Here is a 25,342-nt window from a genome sequence, read left to right as displayed (position 1 = left end):
CGTAAGCATAGTTACATCGACGATATTCCAAATTTATTTGTAAGAAATTATGACATCCTTATTCTTTATTTATTCTTATCATATCTATTCATTGCATAAGGTTTGAATACGCAAGTTTTTATTTGTACGGCTGTAAGAGTTTAATTCAAATACTGACACCAAGATATTTCCAGGGAGGATTGTATGAAGAAAATACAGAAACTGATGCGCGAACATAAATATGAGGACGCTGTTGGCACATTCCGGGCGGCGAGGTATGTTTATATTTTATGTTTGATTATAATATTTAATCGTATGAATTTGAGGGTACTTACATATTATATCCAATCAAATTGCTTCATATTCAATGTTTTAATTATTTTTTATGACTGATCTCGACTTAGATTTCCTAATTTTTGAAGGTGGTACAATTAAAAAAAAAGTTATTTTTCATGTTTTTGGATTGTATTGAAATGCACTATAAGTTAAGTTTTTTTATTATTGTTTTAATATTCCCGTAGAGAAGTATGGCCGGAAGAAGGTATTTTTGGTGTGGAAGGGATTCAAGAACACGAAGAGTTAGATATGCTAGAAACTATCTATAGCACTGACTTGGGAGTTGAAATTACAGGTAATAAATTAATCGAGTATAATTATAAACCGGGAGTTCGTGTGTTTCTTCGTTTGAACACGCTAATCTAAGGAACTAGTGGTTTTATTTGAATAGTTATTGTATGTTCATTTTTTTCATACACTTAAAACTTTTGTAAAGAATAAGTATTGTGTTTTAATTATAATTGCTTTTAAGTACTTAATTGAAAAATGTATACCTTTCAGTTTTAAAAAGGGTTTTTGTTTCAGAAAATGTTGAAGAAGACAATCAAGAAGATAATTCAGAATATGATGAAGAAGGTAAGTAATATAATTATTATTTACCTTCCAGAGTTAAAATTTAGGTCAATGTATATGTACTAAATAAACGATTTTTATTTATTTTATTTATTATTATTTATAAATGAATTTGTAATTCTCAGTCATAATGCCAGAACCTTTACATTTTAACTTTCATAGCAAAAAGTCGAATAAATGTGATCGTCCTTATCTTAATGCATTTTATGTGAAACCTTTAAAAAAATACACCTTTTTCAAGTTTTTACTATAGAAAAATAATTATAAAGCTATTCTATGTACATATAATAATAATAATATATATATATATATTTTTTTATTCTTTATTGCACACACAAAAGTAATACACACACATAAAGAACAGATAAGAGGAAAGTATTTACAAACGGTGGCCTTATCGCTAGGTAGCGATCTCTTCCAGGCCACCGTAAAGAATAATATATATATGTACAATGACACCAGTAATTTCTATAAACAGATAATTTATTCCTATAATTAAATATATATTTTCGTTTGTTAGATGAAGAAGAGGAAGATAGAACCACTTCAGTGGTAGAAACTGAATTTGATTTCCAAGACTTCGTGCAAAGGTAAATATTAGAATAAAATATTATGTAGGTACATTAAAATATTTAAAATATGTTATAGGCAATGTTAATATAGTCCATTGGACATTTTTCGAAAATATATTTTATTTATAAGGTTACATAGGATAATTGTGTATATCTTCACAATTATCCGAGAAAAAAATTAGTAGAAAAGTACATTATTCCTGAATGACGTAGTCTATAGGTATTTTCTTTTCTTTTTTCCCTGATCGACTTAGGCGAGCCGGTATACAAGCGGATAGTTATTATAAAAGATATGTGTTAATTTTACAGTATTGTGTTTAGAGCAATAGTGGTATTAATGTTATAAAAATTCTTTGTAAAATTTTTTTTTTCGACGTCAGTCAATGTCTAGACTTTGACTACTAATTAGCACTTAATGTGTTATTTGCATTTCCTTCAATTTGCATTATATGTATAAACCTAAGATTTAATTCAAATATTTAACACTACTTTTTTAGAAGTTTGCATACGTTTTTCAAGGCTATAAAAATAAGTACTTATCTATATGTTCTACGGATTGAAAATTATCTATATAATACCGTATTCGTTTATGGTACCTATGTACCTACTACTCATAATAAAATGATGGCTATCATGTTAATTAGCTATTCAGAGGTCCTGGGTTCGATTCCCAGTGGAGACGAAGAAATAAAATGTCTTGGTCTGGCAGGACACAGAAGGCTGATCACCTACTTGTCCTTAAAGAAAATCGACCGGTTATTTTCATGACTATATATATACTATAATACAACTGCCAAAAAAAACATAAATCTTAATACTTATCTATCCTTCTAGATTCTGCCATCCCCGCGTAGTAAGCGCATGCGCATCTCTATTAGAAAAATACGATAAAAACACTCCATACACAAACCATTGCATTGTGAAAATGCTGCACCGAATTGCATGGGATTGTAAACGACCGGCCATGATGTTCCAGGCGTCCATGTTTCTGACCTTCCAGAAGATTCTGGGAAATCGGATTGCGCATTTTAAGGTTAGTGTTAAAAATGGTTACCTAGAAAATCCATTTTTAATACGATATCTAGTAAAAAAGTGGGCGGAATATCTATACTATGTAATTATTTTATAAAATTGTATTTTATTTTATACTAGCGGTCCGCCCCGGCTTCGCCCGTGGTACCTACATGTTTAAACTATCCTATCTCTCGAGTTGGATCGAACTACACATGGTGTACGAATTTTATTATAATCGGTTAAGTGGTTTAGGAGTCCATTGAGGACAAACATTGTGACACGAGATTTATATATATTAAGATTTAATAGTAGTAAGTATGTAGTATTTAAAGTCAAATAAATGTGATGCACTCAGAATCTTTGAGTTTGAGTTTGAGTAATCTTATTTTGTACAAAGAAAAGTCCTTTTTATGGTAGCTTGCAAGAGATTGCTTTTCAGCAATAATGCTTACTTTTGTACACTAGCCAATTAGCCATGTTTCTCTTACGTTATTTTATGTATTCTTGAATTTTGCTATATGATATAAAAAATTAAATTAATAAATACATAATTATATATACTTACCTATCTTTTATCGTAGATTAATAAATTAGGTATATCAATATAAAAAAAACTAATATTTGTTGGCAAATAACTAAACAATATTACATAACTGATAGATAAGTATATTTGTCTAGATAAGATTCGGTATTCATATTTCAGTCTACATCCAGACTAGCCAATTTATAGTCTGACAAAACTATTCTGGCAAGATACAAAAACCGTAATGTATTTCTATACCTATGGTATTATTAATTACGAGAATAATAAGTAGGAATAAATATCAATCAATACAATTATTTATAAAAATGTCTTATATTTTAAAGGGTACACATAGGACTGAAAAAAGACAAAAGCCATGTTCAATTTTTTTTTAATCTATCAGCACATTATTAGTTAAAAAAACACAATATTAGTTCTTATTCGTACAACAAGACATTAATAATGGTCCTGTAACGTACAGAAATATGGAAAAAATAAATTTACTCTTTACACATCGCGGGCTTCAAACCATAGGGGCGTATACGCAAAAATGCTTTTTTTTGTTATGTCAATCTCTTTTATTTAGATACATCATCCCTAATTTTTTTGTAAAAATCGGTCAATTATTTAAAAATAATATGCTTATGCTCAAAAGTTTATTACTAAAAGTATTAAGATCCAATTAAATTTACCAGTGTTTTAACCTATCCCTATACCTAATAAAATAATTTGTTTCCCATACAGGAACTCGAAAAATTCGCCATCTACATAATAAGGAAATTCACAGAGATAGCCAGTAAGAGTCCTAAAGCGTTCATAGAATTACTATTTTGGACCAACTCTAAAGATGCGATCGATGTTGAGTGTGGATACGATCTTTATACTGATTCTAGGTAAGTATAAAAAATAGTTTCAATTAAAAATACTTACTAGAACTGTTTTCAACCGACATCAATATAAAAATTTTGTATTTGTGACCTCAGACCTTGTGATTGAAAGTTAGAATTTGGAACCGATTTGACGATTGTTTTTTTTAAGCAATTTGGAGCAGTTTAGTTTATTGATCTATGTGATTCGATCTGATCTGTAGTATTTATTTCGAAGAATATTTTGATTGGCCCGTTGGGCCCGGGAAAATAAATATGTTCTAATTATAACTTAAAACGACTGTACGGATTTTAGTGAATTTTGTTTGTTGGATTAATCTTCGCTCGGTTAGGATAATAAGTCGTAAAAAATTTAAAAACTTATTGCAGGAGTTTAGATAATTAATATATAGTTAAAAATAAAACCTTGTTATCCCCACTATCCCTACTAATATTATAAATGCGAAAGTAACTCTGTCTGTCTGTCTGTTACGCTTTCCCGCTTAAACCTCTCAACCGATTTTGATGAAATTTGGCACAGACAATCTTTAGACCCTGAGAAAGAACATAGGCTACCTTTTATCAAACGCGCATAATGCACGCGGGCGAAGCCGCGGGCGGAAGCTAGTACTTTTATATGGGTATAAAACTTGGTGTATGTATCCTTATTTAAGTTGTGAAGACGTTACTTACTCACGAAAACAGCACTCAACCGGTTTACAAACACTTAAAGGATTACGGCTTGAAAGGTGTTGTTTATATCGAGTTAATTATGAAAGTAATGCTGAGTTTATAAATATACTTATTAAAAAATTAATAAGTAACATTTTTGCTACCAGTTGGAGAATGTTCACTAATTTTGTTTATTAGCACTCCATATTCTCTGTCAAAAATAAATAATACTAGTGAAAAAATTACTTCGATACGTCAATTAGTTTCCGATTTAGAAGTAAAAGAAGTTGTAAACGCCCGGTGATGGTGTGACGTCACACTACAACACGCTCAATCTGGCTCACTCAGTCCGCTAGCGATCGCGCGCCCGTGCCGTCGAAATTATAATTAAATACTTTTAAAAATGTCCAATCCAAATACCAGAAAATCATGTGTTGTTCCTAAATGTAAAAATAATTTGGAAAATCCAAAAGTGCACGCCTCATAATTTTTTTTTAATAAATATTTATTAATTATTATTTTTGTTTATTTAATAACAATTAAACCACATCGAATCAGACCCTGAAAAATGAAAGGGTTCTATTCCTGAGCATACTCAAGCGTAAGAGAAAAAAAAAGACTCGATTAGTAAAGTATTTCGGTCGCTATCGTGTTAACAAGAAAAAGGATCCGCACATACAGACACACGGACGTCCAAGACAGAACTTTTTTAAACTGTTTTTTAACTAGTTTAAATAACAAAAATGACATCAAAAATATCATGAACGTTAAAAATAGTGTTTTTTCTTAATATGTGTGTGTATGTATTATCTTACAAGTGCAATGTATGATACATAAAGACATTTTAAGTTTGAAAAATCAGATGTTTTGCGCGAAGTGACAGTAGTACCCACCTCAACGCTTCGCTTATGAGGCGTGCAATACAACTACCAATTCGCCGGATAAGTTGTTTTTTATAGTTGCAAAGGACGTAAGCTACATACATATTATAATATTTTGAGAACATTGCAGCTGTTTTGCGTTATCCTTTGTTTTCTATACAAGTTTTAATATACAGTTTATATTTACTTGTATATATTGTTTTGTTTTTATTTACTTGTATACTATATACATATATTGTTTTGTTTTTATTTACTTGTATACTAGACTGTGCTTCTGCTCTGCTCGTATGGGCTAAGTATAGGTAGATGGCTAGTAAGATTTTTCTTGTTGAGAATGATATGGAGAACTATACTAAAATATAAGTTGGTCGGGGGAAGAATTAAACAAAAACAGGGTATATATAATATTTATATGTATATATTACTTATTATTATCGCAGATAAAACCAAAACTAAAAGTAATTACACAAAATGCTCTGACAAATATCTTGCAAATGTTTTAATATAATTGTTTATGAAAAAAAAAATCATAATAAGTATTACCATGTCAAGTAGAAAACGTAAAAGTGTGAAAATTAGAGCTAACTTGGTGATTTTTTTTATCGAGTAAATTTTAATATTTTATGTTTTTGATTAAACAGAATCGTTGAACATATCATCTAGTTTGATATATATTTTATTTTTTAGATTTGGTCTTGAATATTACACGTATCATCCAATAGAAGATTGGTAATTTTGCTTTATACACACCGCGCGGGGACGCGGCCGCGCGGTGCGTTGTGACGTGACGTCACAAGCGGTCACGTGACTATTAGCGGGACTCGATATTTTTCGAAACTTTGAATGCGTATAAAATCAAAACTACTTGGTATTTTTGACTACGACAAAAACTAGTGTATTTGTATACATACAGGCTTTTATGAGACACAATTTCAAGGGATTTGGCATACCTAGTAACATTCTTCATTCTTGGAAAATATCATATAATATTCTCGGTGCTTGTAATTAGACTCTTCCGAAACAGCTCGACCGATTGTCATGAAATTTTATTCGAAAGGTCGATAGGAAAGGTGCGAATCGGCCAACATCCACGTATCATACCCCCAAAATATAAGACTAAGGCACAACAACTACTTCTTTAAATCACAATTTTGAATATATGTTCAAGCGTTTTCACACTAAATTATTTTCTACATTTAAATCTTTAAAACTTACTTACACTTCCTCATTGCTCCAGTCCTATAGTTCTAAACGTGATGACATACATTAGCCTTACTCGATAAATGGACTATCTAACAGTTAAATTATTTTTCAAATCGAACCCGTGGTTCCTGAGATTAGCGCCTTCAATCAAACCTGCTCTTCAGCTTTATAATATTAGTACATACAGATTAAATTTCCCTATCACTACATAGTATAAAACAAAGTCGCTTTCTCTGACCCTATGTCCCTTTGTATGCTTAAATCTTTAAAACTACGCAACGGATTTTGATGCGGTTTTTTTTAATTGATAGAGTGATTCAAGAGGAAGGTTTTAGTATATAATTTATTAGGTTTTAGACAAAGCGGGCGAAGCCGCGGGCGGTAAGCTAGTATTTTCATAAAATAAAATTTTTATAAACAATAAACAATCCCAGTATATTAAGATAACGCTCGTATAGCTCCATTTTACAATCAGTATTTGGATAGCCGCCAAAGAGCACTCATAATTCAGATTCACAGCTACAACTAGTTTTGGCGAGCGGCTTTGCTTGTATGAATTATATCCCCATGGGCTAGTAAGGGGCGTTTGTTTTAACACTGCTTCAAAAAATTACATACAATTTTTCAAAGGATTAGATGTTGATTTTCGAATGTTCCCAAAATTAAATTCCCTTCTAATATGTTTACTGTGAAAGTAACTCTTTCTATCTGTCTCTCCTCCCCTTAACCACTCAATTAAATTGAATGAAATTATTGATATAGTTTTAGACCCGACAAAAAACATAGGATAGGTGAATTATATAAATATATATATACATATCCCTGAAATCATGTGTCATCATCAATCAAGAAAAAGCCGCATAGTTCTAATTAGAACTATGCGGCTTTTTCTTAGTAAACTAGTCTTATAAAATTATTCTGTACAAAAAATACTCATATCTCGAAAAACTTGATATTTCGAAACGTAATATTCGCGATCAAAAATATACCCAAAGGTCCATTTTAACTTTATTCATATCTTCGTAATCGTCTGGTTTTGACATAACAATGTGTTTCGCAGCGGGCCCGTCTAAAAGTTATGATAAAGATCGTGCTCTCAATGCTTTATTTTTAGATAGAGCAAATATTGATTTTAGTACAGATAAAATATTAAAAGATACGGAGATGCTAAAGGTTGTGCTAGTACTAACCACTTAGGGATATGAAATATTCCTAAGTAGTTTCCGCCCGCGGATTTACGTCTACATAGTCTAAAAGTCAATCTTCTTAATAAACGAAGGAAGGTGTTATTTCTCCAACTGAAATAGCACGTATAAACATATAACAAATATCCTCATAAGATTCTTGGGGGATTTTTACTGTGACTACGAAAAAAAGCTATGATTTTCTAATGTATGTATGTGTGGGTGTAAGGCACGCTCGCACTTTGCACTCTTAACTTGGTTCAATTGTATTTGGTATAATTTATGTTTTATAATGTCATACCAACTACATAAATACCAATTTCTATAGACAAGTCTTCTTTAAAACACCTCTAACTTATTCACTGTTTAAATTTTCTCAGTCATGACTTCGTTTTAAAAATTCCCTGCATCTATTCGCGTAAAAGTATTAGCCCCAATATTATAACTTTAACACAAATACTGCAACGAAACTCGAATATTCCCGAAGGATCGAGAATTTAATCAGGACATGAACGGAATAAAGAAAGAAAGAAAGGAAATCTCATTTCGTAAACTTTTTGATTGCCCAAATTCGTAATTAGAGTCAACTTGCAAAATAAATTGCCTCTTGTTGTATATTTAAAGAATAATTTAACCTTTTGTATGGGAAATTGAATTGTTTGTACGAAGGTGTGCAATTAGGTTTTAATTTTTTAATTTAAAATCTGTAAATTGTATTTTCATTATGAACATTGTTTTAAAATTAAATTTTAAGATTGCAGTATTTTATGGACCATATTCTAAATAGCTTGTTTGTTGTTAATATCTAATTTAAGGAACTAATATACAGACAAACACATGTTTTTCATAATTCATGTTTGTGTCATTATATTGGTCTACATAAACACACATTATTTTAATTCATTTTATAGGAACTAAGGGAAGAGATTATCGATACCACATTAAACTACAGTCTAACCTTAACGTAAATTTAAATATTATTCAACTAGCTTACCGCCCGCGGCTTCGCCCGCTTTGTCTTAAACCTCATAAATTATATACTAAAACCCTCCTCTTGAATCACTTTATCTATTAAAAAAACCGCATCAGAATCCGTTGCGTAGTTTTAAAGATTTAAGCATACAAAGGGACATAGGGGACAGATAAAGCGACTTTGTTTTATACTATGTAGTGATGAAAAAAATGTTGAAATTAAAACAAATACTAAGAACTAGGTTATATTTGTTTGTTTTCTAATATCTTTTTATCATATAGGGATAAGCCAGGAAAGAATACTTGGTCAGAAGAACAAGAGGATGAATTACGGAATCTATACATGGAGAATCAGAGCAATCCACAGACAGATCAGGGTAAGTTTATAGAAAAAAATGTTATTTATTTTTTGCTTTATAATCATCCACATAAGTATTTTATGTTAGATATTGTGATTGAGGTTCACACGAAGTATGAAACTTATGTGTATGAGAATTTCTTTATTTTCATGTGAGGTGAAAATAAAAAAAAGCCTGTACCTAAATATCTGCAAAAAAACAAAGTTAATAAGTACATTATGTCCTAAATTACGAACGATATTCTATTATATATATCTTACGAACTCTATTGAAAATTCGGTCCACAAGTTGGTGAGAAAGACCCAAGAAAGCATGGTGCCAAATTTTCAAATCCTAGTCAAAAAGTATAGACATATGTATCTTTAAAAACCTTTTTAAACCCAGGATTCAAAAGAAAAACCAAACATTTCCTAGAGCAGGAATCCACAGACATAATACACCAATTAAATTAATTCCCAGTCGAGACGTCTTAAGTTTCCACCAACAGTTATTCGTGCTGCGAAATTAATATCATTTCCTCGTAAAAGGCATTTTCTTTCACCTTCCCCGTGATATAATGTTACTCTTGAGAAAGGGTATTTACTAGAGTCAGATTTCTGTAATTGCTTTATTTATGTTTTGCACTTTTTGTATTGGAGATAGGAAGAGAAATAATTTGTATTTAAAACTTGTTATATGAGTTTTTTGTAGTGAAAACTTCTTTAGCGGCGTTGGGTAAAAAAACTTAAACTCGCGTCAGGACACGTGGCCTGATCGAAAAAGCGGAAGACGGATTTTTTTTTTTAGCCCTTATATTCCATGCGTAAGACGGATACCATTCCAAAATATCAAACATGCTGAACGTTAATAATCAAGTTTTCACTTCTGCCGGCACTCCCGGAGTGCAACCCGTCTTTTTTTTTAAGTTTGGAGGTCTGAATTTCATTAGACTGCCTTATATTGATTTTCATATAGTACTAAAAGGAGAAGCAAATTGTTATTTGAATATGTATACAGTTGCAAGTGAAAATATATTAATACAAACTATTCTCACGAGTCTTTTGACCCGGTTTTTCCTAGTCTGGCATCAAGAAAATATAGCCTTTCTTACTCGCTAAAGATGTATATTTCAATTAAAGTGAAAAAACTAGTCATGTTGTTTACAAACAAATAAGAAATCGAATCTACCCTCTTTATAATATAGATATCGATTATTTTTTTCTATAAAAAGAAGGTTATGTGCAATTAGTTAAACCAGAATATAAATTGGATTGCAAATAGGAGTATATTAAGAATTCATATGCGTGGAACATTAAATTGGTACCACAGTATATTCCAAATCACAGTAGCACAGTTGTAATATTTATTATTATCAGAATATTAGCTAAATTAAATGATTTTTTTCTTTATTTTCCATTTAAGTATATTAAATTCAACCTCTTCCAAATCGGCTTGTACGATTTTAATTTTTTGTGTGTACACTCGGTAGACCCGACTCAGGGGTATAATAAATAGTCGGATCCATTGGTCATAAACTATTTTTATACCCCTGAGTGATAAGGGTGTCCCGAACGTTTGGCTCAGCTAAATAAAAATAACGTTTCATGGTTTTTATTGTTTTATTCTTCGCAAGTTAATGTTTAGGGGACATAGCCACTATTGCTTCGTATTTTTCTTTTCAACCGACTTCAAAAATGGTTGTCAATTCTGGTCAGGACTGTATTTTATGGTTTGTTACCTCAGAAATTTTGTCTGGGTGAACCGATTTTGCTGAATTTTGTACTTGAAAGCTAGCTTGCACCTCGTGAAATCCCATTAAAATTTGGTCCATTACTTGAAGGTGTTTAAGTTTTTGTTATAAATAATTATTCAGTGATAGTTAACGTTTTCTATTCAACAAACGTCAAGAACAGTTATTTCTGTACAGAATTATCAAAGACATTGTGGTTAGGGTGGTGTACCATTATGTCTAAATCAGTCGTATTGTACCGACTGCGGCGGTCAGCTAAGACATTTGATTGTGGACTTCATAATAAATAAGGAATATATAATAAATATTAAGGAATGAGAGATTGGCCAGTTTCGTGATCTTCTATTTGGTTTATCTATTAGTCAAAATACATGAAAATAAGGACCAAAAAGTGTTGATTATGCTATTAGTGACCTTATCGTCTTTAGTGAAAGCGGATCTTACAATTTCAATGCGCGCATAATTTAACAAAAATTATCAACAAAAAATATTTTTCATGTGAAGCTATCGTGCAGACTTCATAAATCTTTAAAATCAAGGGCGTATGAAATTAGGTAGGATCCCATTCCATTTAATATTATTAAAACTACCCCCAAATTGAATCTTCCGTTTATCCGACACACAGTTAAACATTGATATTTATAATATAAAGTAGGGTTTCAGTATATTATGTATTTTAGACATGTACCCAGCATCAAAGCATGTGCGGTGTAGCGGTAATCAATCGTTCAACTAATTTAATCAACTAGGTTCATTTCGTTTTAACGTATCAAATTTAAACAGGATAGAATTTTGTTTGTTTATGCCGTTACATACTAGCTTTGTTGTGAGGTTTTACCCGCATTAATTTGAGGAAAAGAGCGATAAATGGATTATCGAAACACAAAATAAATTTTCATTTCGGACCAAGAGTTCCTGAGATTAGCGCGTTCAACAAACGAATAAACAAACTCTTTAGCTTCTTCAGTGATTAGTATATATTTTCTTCTATCCTAAATCAATTCATAGTTATTATTTCATATTTATTTTTCTCATTTAATAAAGTACTCGCTTATCATTCAATATCTGCAGACTGCGCTATTATTATAGGTAGTAGCAAAAGATGTGAAACTGATACATAATTAATAAATAAATAATAAATAAATTCTTTATTTGACAACAAAAAATATACATGTACATGCAATTATAGGATAACTTACATATAAGTAAAACATAAACCGTAGCTTTAGGTACAATTAATTGCAATATTTGAACAATGTCTCCTATGCTAGGAAATGTCCTGTGTTACATGAGACATTTTGAATGACATTTTTAAATTTGTTTATATTTCTCTGATACTTTTGCTTTATTTCAAAATTACACCCATATTTATGACCATTTTTATAGGTAGCACTATTTTTATGTATTTCAATGTAAAATGGTGGTGTACAATAAATATGTATATCCATGGAGGTTTGTCGCGTAAGAACCTCAGGACAGTTCTTTGGCATATTATTATTATTTTGTTATATTATGCAGTTAGATATAAATTACCTATAATTTAAAATTAAGTTGTAATTTTCTTGCCGGTGGTAAATGTTAAAAATATGTAATGACGATTCGAAAGTGCTTCTAAAAGAAGTCTAATTGAATAAATACATGTTTGAGTTTGAGTTTGATGTATTTTTTTGTCAACAGACGTAATAGACTGGATCCTAGACAATCTTATAGACCAGACTCGAACCCGACGCAACGTGATAGCCAAACTAAAAGACCTGGGCCTTATATTCAAAGCACCAACCAAGAAGAGTAATAAGGAGAGAAGAATACAGAAAGAGTTTAGTGAAGAAGAAGATAGCTTGTTAGAAGAATTGTGGACACAGTATAAGGATTCGGAAGGTATGTGAATAATAATAAAAAATTGGTTGTCTGTAAAGTCGGTTTACTAACGATAGTTGAACGTGACAACGTCCGATTGTACTTCTTTGTCGCTCGTTCCGCGCTTTCGCTTGCACTTCAAGCCTTACATGGAACGCCTCAGAGTGAGGTAACGCCGCATGAGTCATGTTTTTTCGTGCGTGCAGCCGGCTCTATCGAATTATAAGACGTTGTCACGTCAAAAGTTTTTTTGGTAGGAGTAGGATTTTTAAGGGAATAACTTTTTTTGTAGGTACTTGGTCATTTCGATTACTCCAAGTCTTTTTTTTTTTTCTTATATAACAGACATAAATTTAGCTCTCGCTGCACTTGCGCCCGTGGTTTAAGTAATTTAATAAGTCATTTTCATGGTGCAAACTTTCATCATACATTTCAAATTGACCCCCTTGGTGTAGAATTTATAAATATTTCAGCCCAATTGGTCTAGTTGTTTAACCTGTGCGTTTATGGACCAGCCAGTCAGACATCTTTGCGTTTTATGTATGTAGGAAATTCTCAAAAAAAATCTTAAAACTTGACCCTACATATTTAATACATCCAATACAATGTCACAAGACCCCACAATCCCACATATAAAAGTTTACGCAGAAACATCTGTTATAGGCCCGAGTCACGTTTGTGGGACTCCATCTTATTGTCCGAATTCCGTAACCTAATGAAATATTAACGGAAGAAATACTATTTTGTTTTTAATATTTAGCATGAAGACCGGGTTAATAGGTGTTGTACACAATACCTATTTTGGAAGGAAAATTGTTGAATCGGAGAGTTTTGATTGTACCTAAGGACTGAACTATTAAATGGATTGTCTTTGGTGTAACAGAATAAAGAGAATTGAAAATCTTAAAAACTTAATTTCTTTAACACAAACATTTCTACGGAATTTCTATGGAAGCCGGCGTATATAGACAAAAATAAACGGTTAGAAACAAAAAATAAAACATTAATTCTCCAATTTATAAACCCAAGATCGATTACATTACATTATTTTATTCTATTGATCCTCAATATCACACGAAGTAATATTTAAAACTAAAATTAATAAAGATGTTTAATAAAAAAAAACGTTAAAATTTTAGTATTTATAGGCAATGCCAATAGTTTTAAAACAACTATAGCGATCGATTCCTTTGTTCCGTGATGCAATAAAACTTATGTCGTTTTGTCTCTAAAGATTTCTTGTTCGTACAGTTGGAAGAAACTTATCTGACATCACACGTATGATATTATTTTTATATTGTATTCATTTATAGTTTAAAACAATGAACAATAGATAGTTAAGAATACTTTTTAAATTTAAATTTAAATATTTCAGAACAATTTCCACACACGGCACGATGATCCCATACTAAGCTATCGCTTGTGTTATGGAAACCAGATGGCTGATAAACATACATATATAATTTTAAATAAATACTTCACCCAGACACAGAGCAAACTATGTTCATCACACAAATATTTGCCCCGGGTGGGAATCGAACCCACGACCTCTGACTTGGAAGGCAGGGCCACTGCCAACCAAGCCAACCGGTCAGTCAATCCATCAAGATGTATTAGGGCCTAAATTGATAAATCTATTTTTAAGTACATTAAAATTAATTGAAATAGTAGTACTAATTTCCAATGAAGAATTTTGCTTAGTTTACGATTTCAAATATAGGATAGCATTCTAAAGTAATAATCAGACTTTATTTCAATTTATGACCAGAATTTATTCATTTCGAGTATGCGTTCTAAATAAAGGGTTTTAATACACAATGATCAGTTTTTGCGGAGTTATGTGTATTTATCAAAATGTTTGTTCCCTTTTTGTTTCTTTTTATAATAATAGTTTTATTTTTAGATCCAATGGCGCTTATAATGCCCAGAATGCCGAAAAAACGACAAAAGCGAAGTTTCATAGATCGTTTGTTAGAACTCGGCTTGATTCAAGACAAAAAGGAGTGTCGTAAGAAGAGACAGAGAAAGGAAAAGAGCGGCCCTCAAGGTGAGATTTAGAACATAGAAATGAGTAGAGTAGATGTTGTTGCTACTTTTTATAAGTTTTATTTCAGCTTTGATTCAAAGTTTCTCTTGATTCTTCTTTGATCTCATATAGGGGAATTTGATATTTTTTGTTTTATGGCATTCAAATCTATACTAATATAAAGATGAAGAGTTTGTTTGTTTGAACGCGCTAATCTCAATCTTCTTCTTTCTTAGTTTAGTTTTCTTTGAAAGGATCAATTTTCGTTACTAAGACTTGCTGATTTCTTAATTGATTTTACCATATTTAACTTATTTTGACATCAAAATTAACAAATAATGAATTTCAGATGACACAGACTCCGAATCGAAAGAATCAAATTCAGAAAGCGATAACTCAAGAAGTCCATCACCAGTTAGAATAAAACCAAAGAAGAAAGATTCCAGAAAGAAAGAAGAGAGGAAAAGAAACAACAAAAGAGTTGATATGAGTGCGAAAGAGATAGCAAGAGTTATGGTGCAGGCTGTTGATAATGGTGAGTATGAGTGTTTAATTTATTTATCCCGTCGTAAACATTATTTATATAATATAAAAATTCAAGTTTATTTACCCCACACTAATCAAAAGTAATGTTTGAAAATTTTGTGGAAGACAATAATGACTTTAGCACGTATTTATTCCTTAAAAGGTATTTAATAGCTAATTATTTAATAATTAATACTCTTATAAAAATGGACAAAATTAGTTATTAAATACAAAAATCTCATTACTAACCAACTTACCAATCAAAAAGCTATAGGAAAAATATACAAAAAAATAAAAGCTATTTATAGAATCCAATATAAAATTTGATTTGATGTTGATTTGAATCAAAATACGAAATGAAAATGAATATATTAAACGCGAAAGAAAAGTCTTCCAGTAAATATTATCAAGGATAAGCGTATTAAAAAAGAAACAAGGTTATAATATGAAGTATAATATATCGGCTTTAAATTATTTGTTACAAAACAAAAATGCACTTTATAGTTTTGGTATACAATTCTAGGTCTATTATATTTACTTAACTAAAAAAATTCAAAACGAATCTACACAAAATTTTCTTAAAAATCGGTCAAGCCGTTTCGGAGAAGTTTGATTACAAACAGACACTGGAACAAGGCCAATATTGGACCACCTCTGAACGACTAACAAAATATAAATTAATTTACTCAATGCTAAAATTCGTACAAAGTAAGGTACTTTAGATTGCCTTTTTTTAAGTCAGTCAAAAGTAAGAACTTCAATATAATAAGATCACTTACTTCACACTCCAAAAAGTGAACGCGTAAATAAAGATTTTTCCATTTCTACCCTCTACAGAGAGCTTTTAAATATTTCACTTTGCGACATGTTGGAAGTAAACAGATCGCGTTTATCAAGTAAAATATTATTCCCTTGTGCTGAAATATATAATAAATATTATGAATCTGTATTTATCTAAATATGAAAGATTTTGTGAAACATTATCGTATTATATTTATTCGCTTGCTTTGTGAAATGAAAGTACGGAATTTTATTTATAAAAATATAAAAATAGTCTTAAAATACTTCTTGGACAGAAATATCAAAGCATAAGTTCCTCTGAAATGAGAATATTCATAAGTAAGATAAATGACTGTACTTCTCCTTTCTCGAAATAAATTATATGTATAAGAAATTACACACGAGGCCGGGTTAAATATTAGTTTGAATGTAATAAGAATGTACTGCGATTCTACACAACTGCCTAATTGATGTAGACAATTGATAACAAATCGCAGCAAGTCAACGACTTTTAATAAAGTGAGGGTAGTTGGGTCAAACGTCGTATAAACATCGTCGGAGCCCTTAGACACGATTCGTACGAATGTGCCACGAGTCAAAGGAAAGCGGCTTTTTATAGTATTTGACAAGCGGACATGAAATAATGACAACTACATACAACTATTCATCCACAAAAATATTAAAAATTACGTCTAACACTTACATAATTCTATTTGTGGATAAAAATCCTTATTTGATTTTTCATATAAATTCTGAGTATAATGTATTGTCACGCTCGGCTTGTCGTCCGAAATTGGAACTTTTCGTACTATTGACTTTCACTTGACATTGAAACGAAACGTACACAACAACAACGTCATAATTTTATATATATATATCATCCCGATATGTCGAAATGACCTTAAAATATATACGACAAGATGACCCAATATATATTTACTAGCTTTCCACCCGCGGCTTCGCCCGCGCAGTCAAAGAAAAACCCGTTCCCGTGGGATTTCCGGGATAAAACCTATCCTATGTCCTTTCTCGGGTATCAAAATATCTCTATACCAAATTTCATGCAAATTGGTTCAGTAGTTAAGGCGTGGTTGAGTAACAGACAGACAGACAGAGTTACTTTCGCATTTATAATATTAGTATGGATGATATTAGATTATTAAAAATACTATTAAACGGATTTTAAACACGACTAATGGCTGATTTTTCAATGCTTGAATAAAACTTATTCGTCGAATAACGTATTAAACTACCACGCTTTAAATAACTGTAAGCTGTATCTCATTGTAGTAGTAATTGTACACATTTTGTTGGGTTGCGATCTGCTCCCGAAATTGATATGTCGCCTATCGTCGTCCGGCAAGATCGTGACCTGTTGTGTGTATTTAATTTAAATAAATAAATAAATAAATCCTATCTTTTAATACCTAATTTAACTTCCTTTCCACCTTCCTTCCCCTACTTACCTCCTAATCAAATCCTTTTTATTCTTAATCGCCTTTCTCAACGGTTCCCTTAACATTAATTGCACGAAATCCTGCAACTCCGCATATATAGCCCTTCTTGCTGCGTCCGCGAAAACTGTCTCCATTCGAGCCACTAATACTTGTAACCCTTTTATCATTGCTATCACTTCGATTGTGGCGAATTTCTCTTCCGAACTGTAGTTGTAACGAGTCGCCTGGAGAAATTGAAATTTGAATAGTTTCATCACAAATACTATTAAAATCGAATTATTTAAATTTTGAAGTTTTAGCATCCATCCTCCCCACAGCCATCCTCCCTATACCCATCCTCCCCAATTCCATCTCCCCCTCCCATCCTCCCCAATATCCGTCCTCCCCACACCCATCCTCCCCACACCCATCCTCCCCACCCATCCTCCCCTCTACCCACCCATCCTCACCTCTACCCACCCATTCTCCCCTCTACCCACCCATCCTCCCCTCTACCCACCCATCCTCCCCTCTACCCACTCACCCTCTCATACTCCTCAGCGTCAGGCGGACACTCGGGTTGGTAGCATGGTCTGTAGGATGCAATAGCTTCCAAGAACAAAGTTCAGTTAATACCAAGATGAAAGGAGTTGTAAGCCGTGTAAACAGAGATCGGCTACTGCACGGTTTTCCGTGTCCGAGCCTGCTTCTTTGAATGTTGTCGTCCCACCCATCCTCCCCACATCCATCCTCCCCACACCCATCCACCCCTCTCCCCACCCATCCTCCCCTCTCCCCACCCATCCTCCCCTCTCCCCGCCTATCCTCCCCTCTCCCCGCCCATCCTCCCCTCTCCCCGCCCATCCTCCCCTCTCCCCGCCCATCCTCCCCTCTCCACGCCCATCCTCACCTCTCCCCGCTCATCCTCCCCTCTCCCCGCCCATCCTCCCCTCTACCCACCCATCCAACCCACCCATCCTCCCCTCTACCCACTCACCCTCTCATACTCCTCAGCGTCAGGCGGACACCTCGGGTTGGTAGCGTGGTCTGTAAAGGTGGTTCCAAGAACACAATTCAGTTAATACTGAAACACGGTTTTCCGTGTCCGAACCGGCCTCTTTGAATGTTGTTGTCACCTGGAGGGGAAAAACAATAATGGAGAATGTTCACTAATTTTGATTATTAGCAATCCATATTCTCTGTCAAAAATAAATAATACTAGTGAAAAAATTACTTCGATACGTCAATTAGTTTTCGATTTAGAAGTAAAACAAGTTGTAAACGCCCGGTGATGGTGTGACGTCACACCACAACACGCTCAATCTGGCTCACTCAGTCCGCTAGCGATCACGCGCCCGTGCCGTCGAAATTATAATTAAATACTTTTAAAAATGTCCAATCTAAATACCAGAAAATCATGTGTTGTTCCTAAATGTAAAAATACAACTACCAATTCGAAGGATAAGTTGTTTTTTATAGTTGCAAAGGACGTAAACAAAAAATGGTCGAGAGATGCAAAACCTTTGGTGTCAGAATTTTCCGTGTTCTTACATAGTACTACATATTATAATAGTTTGAGAACATTGCAGCTGTTTTGCGTTATCCTTTGTTTTCTATACAAGTTTTAATCTATACTAGATTGTGCTTCTGCTCTGCTCGTATGGGCTAAGTATAGGTTGATTTTTTCTTGTTTTAAGTTGAGAATGATATGGATACTAAAATATAAGTTGGTCGGGGGAAGAATTAAACAAAAACAGGGTATAGTTCCACACAAATTCAAATGTCAACAGGAAAATGAAGATAAACCTCAGAGATCAGCAGTGCAAAAACGCAATCGTATAGAATATTTTGAGAAACTATTAAATAAAGATGAAACTTTGGCATGACTGTTATTTTATTAAACTAATAATAATTAGTAATTACTCTTATTGGACTATTAACGAAATTCGCGGATGAAAACCCATCAAAATACTGCGCAAGCTATAACACCTACTACAGCGCTGCCGACTTGATACTAAGCGCGGCCGCGCGGCGCGTTGTGACGTGACGTCACAAGCGGTCACGTGACTATTAGCGGGACTCGATATTTTTCGAAACTTTGAATGCGTATAAAATCAAAACTACTTGGTATTTTTGACTACGACAAAAACTAGTGTATTTGTATAGATACAGGCTTTACTGAGACACAATTTCAAGGGATTTGGCATACCTAGTAACATTCTTCATTATTATAGTACACTTAGGGCCGATTTTTCAATGCTTGGATAAAACTTATCCGTCCAATAAAGTATTACACAATAATATTAAAATGTCACGTTAACTGTCAAATACGGGCAATTAGAATACGTTTTTAAAATTTCCGGGATAAAACCTATCCTATGTCCTTTCTCGTGTATCAAAATATCTCTATACCAAATTTCATGCAAATTGGTTCAGTAGTTCAGGCGTGATTGAGTAACAGACAGACAGACAGAGTTACTTTCGCATTTATAATATTAATAGTATGGATCCTCCCGATATGTCGAAATTAACTTAGAATACACAGGACAAGACGACCCAATATTTATTGATATCAGCGAACCAAAAGCTTCTTATACTCTACAAAAATCCGCAACCCTTTGAAATCGGCTTAAAAGTATCGGCCAAATATAAGCCGCAAGCAATATTTATTTCCCAAATAATGAATTCCATCAGAGAGTCATAAGTACTTGGAAAGTTTTTAATATAAAACTTTATACGAAATGCCTATTAATATTCGCTCAAAGTTGAGTCCTCAAAATGCGTCATGTAAATGGAATAGGTAATTTTCAAAGATAAAACATTTTCAACTTTCCGACTTTTGATAAGTTTATTTTGGAACCGTGGAAAAGGTCAATGAAAATATGGGGCTATTTGAAAATATTGAGCTTTTGATCGAAGATTATACAAGACTATAAAATGATTGAACAAATTAATAGGCTAGCTGTAGATTAAAAATATTGATAGAATTTTATAGTCAGGGTCCTACATAATAATATATTGCGACGTCTTTGTATAATTCTTAAATAAACTTCGCGTTTCTAATCCAGCTATACCTATAGTTTAATTAATGTTCGAGATAACACTATATAAAAGTTTAGATTTTTCCCATTTATTACATTCTAGTCTATGATTTAAGAAATGTATTACTTACACATTAAAAATTCATACCAAAGAAAATAATTTCCACTATAAACATAGTAATCGAAGGTCAATACAGCCTTAAAATATGCTTATCACCTGAATTCCTTCACAATGGTAAACTCAAACTCAAACTCAAACATTTATTTATTCAATTAGACTTCTTCGAGAAGCACTTTTGAAACGTCAATACATATTTTTAACATTTACCACCGATTCGGAAAGCAGTATCTATGGAGAAGAACCGGCAAGAAACTCCATAGTTGCTCTAATAGCACTCCATAGGTGCTCAAATTACTTAATATACCCTTATTTACCTCGTATTAAAATTAAATTTCCATCACAGGTCAAACAGAAGCCCTAACCTGGCTAGCGGAAAACCTCGAAGAGGTAGCCCTAGACCAAGAAGCCGAAGGCTATGACCCTACTTCTGAAGGCACTCCTTTAGTACCTATATCCAAAGACTCCATAGACGCTATGGAAGATAAAATGTTCCAGAAAGTTCTAAAAGCTGTCGGAGTTATGCCACCTAGTGATGAACAGGTAATTATTAAATTATTAATTAGATTTTTTTCTTTTAGATATGTTCCTAAAGTACTGGACCGATTTAGTTATTATTTAGTAGATTTAGTGTATGATTTTTCCACAAATATAAAGGTACAAACATGCATGATAGTGTTAATTTTTAAAGATTTAAATGGATTATATACGTTCTTGTATACTATACTTTATACGAAATTTTCAACCATCAATCAAGTAGATTGCCTGTTAGAATGTACTCATATAACATTAAATCGTGTTTTTTTATCATATTATAATCTGCTTATTATATAAATCGCTCATTAAAGTAATAATATATGAACGTTTAATTCATTAATAAATATTTGTTTCGTCTAGGAAACATATTGGCGCATACCAGCCGACTTACACCACGAGACAATAAGAAAGCGCCGAGAAATCATTCTAAAAGCTATCAATAAAGAGCTTATTGTTGATCCAAATATATCTGATAATGAAACAAATGACATTAATATAGCTAATGATTCTGATTCTAATGATAGACAAAATAATGAAAACTCTAATAATGAAAATGAAAGAAATAATGATATTAATAATATGGGTAATGATTCTGATTCTAATGATAATAGACAGATTGAAAATAATGATATACGAAGAGCTCAGAAAAGTTCAATTTTCGATACTTTGTTAAATAATGATAGTGATAGTGATGATGATGAAAATACAACAAACAAAATAAATAATGATAGTGATGATGGTGGTGATAAAAATAAAACAAATAATGATGATTATAATGATGTTGTTGTTAAAAATAAAACAAGAAATAGTCGTAAAAGAGTTCGTAGCGTAGAAATAGAGGAACAAGTGAACAAATTAGCGAAAATAGACGAAGATGATGAAGATATACTGTCATTTGCTAAGAAAACACTGAATACAGAGATTTTACCAGACACGGAGGATATTTTAAGTGCTTTGCCACGACGTGATGATGGTTTGTGTTACTATTTATTTATGTTTTTTTTTTATATTTAGGGTGAGATTTATTTTATTTTTAATAGGATACTTACTACTTGTTTTAATTAATATTTTTTGTACTTTTGAAATATGTAGCTTAAATATTTATTTAAATACGATACTTATTACTTCATCATCGTCTTTTGTGGTCTTTAGTAAGAATTAGAATTTTGATCGTACCTCTAAAAAATGAAGAATGTGTCTTACTTTTTTTAAGTATATCCTAAATAATGCATAAATCCAAATGTTCAAAGAATAATACACATATTAATATGATATTTAATATTAATTATGTGATATCTTTACAGATAGCAGTGATGAAGACGCGCCAATAAATATACCCAAACGGAAAAAGCGTCTTGTAGTTAGTGATGATGAATCTGACTGAATATTTGATTAATTTTACTTTTTGACTAAAACATCATCCTTTAAAAATGTGAAAAAAAGTAATTTAAACATATAACAGCTGGTCTTGTGTATTAAATTGTGAATGTTATTTAAATTGACGTTTTGATAATAATTGTTGTTAATAAATATTATCATAGTAATTTTTTGTTTAATTTTAATACAAAAAGGTGTTAAACAAGAGTTATATTGTTTAATTGTCGCTATGACTACAAACTACCACGATTAAAAAAAATTAACTAGATGCAAATCTATTTTCACTTACAGGAATTGAACCTTCATCTTTGACTTTACCGTCTATATATTGTGTGCTAAATTTCATTGTAATCGGTTCAGAAGTATTTGCGTGAAAGAATAACAAACATAGTACATCCATCCTCACAAACTAAAAGGATAATAATTTCATAATATTTTGTTATAAAATTCTCTAAGAACAGAAATAACGCTCAAGAAAAGATATTTAAATTAGTCTATCTCTTAATCTAATCTTAAGCCTCATTTCTATAATATAAAAGTTTACTCATTTTACGCTTTCATATAAAAATGAACATTGTTGTTCTTTAAACTACTTCAGTTATATAATTAAAATAATTCTTCAGTTATAAGTAAAATTATGTTTTCAACAAGGTATTGATATGTTTTATCTCATCACTATCACTACATAGTATAAAAAAAAGTCGCTTTTTCCGTCCCTATGTTCCTATGTATTAGTATACAAATCTTTCAAACTACGCAAGGTATTTGGATGCGGTTTTAATTAATAGATAGACTGATTCTCGACGAAGGCTAACGAAGAAGACGAAGAACAAGACGAAGTATGTAATTTATTAGATTTTAGATAAAGCGGGCGAAGCCGCGGGCGTAAAGCTAGTTTAAAATAAAGAGAAAGGTAAATTTACAAATGATCATAACATTCGTCCATTATATATTACTCACTTGCGCACCGATTTAATAGTGCCAATAACAATTGCTATTAAAACTTAAATAAGCTTAAATATACACAGATATATTTGCACTACCCATTTATTTTATTTTATATTTATTCCTCTACTGTACCAAAGGTTGTCTGGAAGAAATCGCTCTAATGCGATAAGATAAACATATTTTGTACTTAGTTTGAGCTATCTTTAAGTGTTTCTATTTCTTTAAGTGCAATAAAGGATTGATAATTAATAAATAAATAAATACACGTTATATTACCCAAAACCCAATTTCAAAAACATACGTGTTCCAACTTCAATACAGCAAGTTTGTATTGCACATAGATTTAAAAGCCAGTGATATTTTTACAGATAATATCGCAATCAAGGCACAAGGCAACACTTGGCAGGCCATTGTGACCAGCTATTGGAATCTTTATTTCATTTTTCTGTGTATGGAATGCTTTATAAAATAGTGGAGGTCATTTTCAGATTGTTTTTTCACCGTTAAATCACAGATAATATACCTACTAGGTAAAATGCCATAAGTCAGACTTTGTATTTAAAAAAAACTATCTACCGATTCTAATATAATAGATTACCTAATTATAAAATATTAGGAAAAAAGGGAAATTAGTAAAATAAAATCGCAATAATTAACGACGTGCATATAATCTGTATTACTACAATGTATGGCATATTTTTTTAATAGTTTACTAGAGGTCCGCCCCGGCTTCGCCCGTGGTACATATTTCGCAATAAAAGGTAGCCTATATCCTTTCTCGGGTATCAAAATATCTCCATACCAAATTTCATGCCAATTGGTTCAGTAGTTTAGGCGTGATTGAGTAACAGACAGACAGACAGAGTTACTTTCGCATTTATAATATTATTATGGATTACCTACATAATCAACCAATTGGCTACAAAACTATTACTAACTTCAATCTACATTGCTATAATTAATAAATATCCAATAGCTTCTTACAAGTAATATACTTATCGTTAATTTATTTTTGCAATAAAAACAAAACAAACTGGCATCAAGTGTATCTCGTTACCAACCTAAGGAGGGAGAAAAATGTATAAGGGTAGAATGGCGAAGGAAAAATGATTTATTATTGTGTCGAATGATCCATAGATACAGTAAGAGGGGATATAAAAATTGGGGGGAACTCGGATAATAATTTAGAGATGTATTTTTCTTCGTAGTGACACTATATTTAATTGGATCTTATTGTAATATTGATTAGCAAAAGCAATCGTTTTTAAACAAGCTTAAACTTTCATAGACGACCATGATTTTTAAACTACTAAAACAGGTGTGCCTACAGGTTAAAAAAGTACGATTACCTACAGGTCAAAAATGTATTTCTATTAGGAAAATCTCTATACTTTGTCGTCATCTTTATATTTTTTTATTTCAATATAATCTCTCTTAGGTAACTACTGTCGTATTTAGATATCTTATAATACTTAAATTAGATAATAATTATTATCTATAGGTTTTCTGAGCCCTATAAGGAGCTTAGCTGACACAATATCAATTTTCGTAGGCTCTACAAATGAGACTAGGCTAGACTAATAACCTTGTCGTTAGTTATTTCTCATATATTATAATGAACAAGTATTATTAGTAACCGTATTCTACATTACTGATGGTTTAATCTACTTTATATTATGTACTTACCATAATTATCGTGACAGATAAAAATCATACCTACCTACACCTATTTCTTTCTTCTTTCTTTCTATTTCAAAGCTGAATATTAAAGCTTGATCGTTCAAATTTCATTAATAAATTTATACCTACAATACCTGTCCTAGGTAGATGACGG

The 25,342-nt window shown here is 31.8% G+C and overlaps 1 protein-coding gene and 1 long non-coding RNA gene across 2 annotated transcripts in view; one reads left to right on the top strand and one right to left on the bottom strand.

The window, feature by feature from the left end:
* timeout (circadian regulator timeout) overlaps positions 1-22,721 on the top strand; it is a 34,019-nt gene extending 11,298 nt beyond the window's left edge. Inside the window, exons 11-23 of the mRNA XM_089700250.1 lie at positions 174-254; positions 501-610; positions 841-891; positions 1,409-1,478; positions 2,295-2,493; positions 3,742-3,890; positions 9,058-9,152; positions 12,541-12,741; positions 14,624-14,767; positions 15,096-15,281; positions 20,993-21,189; positions 21,544-22,156; positions 22,488-22,721. Of these exons, the coding sequence (XP_089556376.1) occupies positions 174-254; positions 501-610; positions 841-891; positions 1,409-1,478; positions 2,295-2,493; positions 3,742-3,890; positions 9,058-9,152; positions 12,541-12,741; positions 14,624-14,767; positions 15,096-15,281; positions 20,993-21,189; positions 21,544-22,156; positions 22,488-22,567 (2,176 nt within the window). The 3' untranslated portion in view covers positions 22,568-22,721. The remainder of the gene's footprint in view (positions 1-173; positions 255-500; positions 611-840; positions 892-1,408; positions 1,479-2,294; positions 2,494-3,741; positions 3,891-9,057; positions 9,153-12,540; positions 12,742-14,623; positions 14,768-15,095; positions 15,282-20,992; positions 21,190-21,543; positions 22,157-22,487) is intronic.
* On the bottom strand, positions 17,524-18,625 carry LOC149485467 (uncharacterized). Its single transcript, XR_016316222.1, has 3 exons — positions 18,599-18,625; positions 18,032-18,190; positions 17,524-17,732 (listed from the first exon to the last, which is right to left on the bottom strand). It is a non-coding gene; the product is annotated as an uncharacterized LOC149485467 (long non-coding RNA).
* Positions 22,722-25,342: the final 2,621 nt, after the last annotated feature.

Source organism: Colias philodice, chromosome 10 (genome assembly GCF_061535455.1).
Source record: "Colias philodice isolate Cphi_HAF_F1 chromosome 10, ilColPhil1 Martin Lab GWU primary, whole genome shotgun sequence".
Lineage (NCBI taxonomy): Eukaryota > Metazoa > Arthropoda > Insecta > Lepidoptera > Pieridae > Colias > Colias philodice.
The sequence above is the reverse complement of the archived record's forward strand: the minus strand, read 5'-3'. Positions and strand labels throughout refer to the sequence as shown.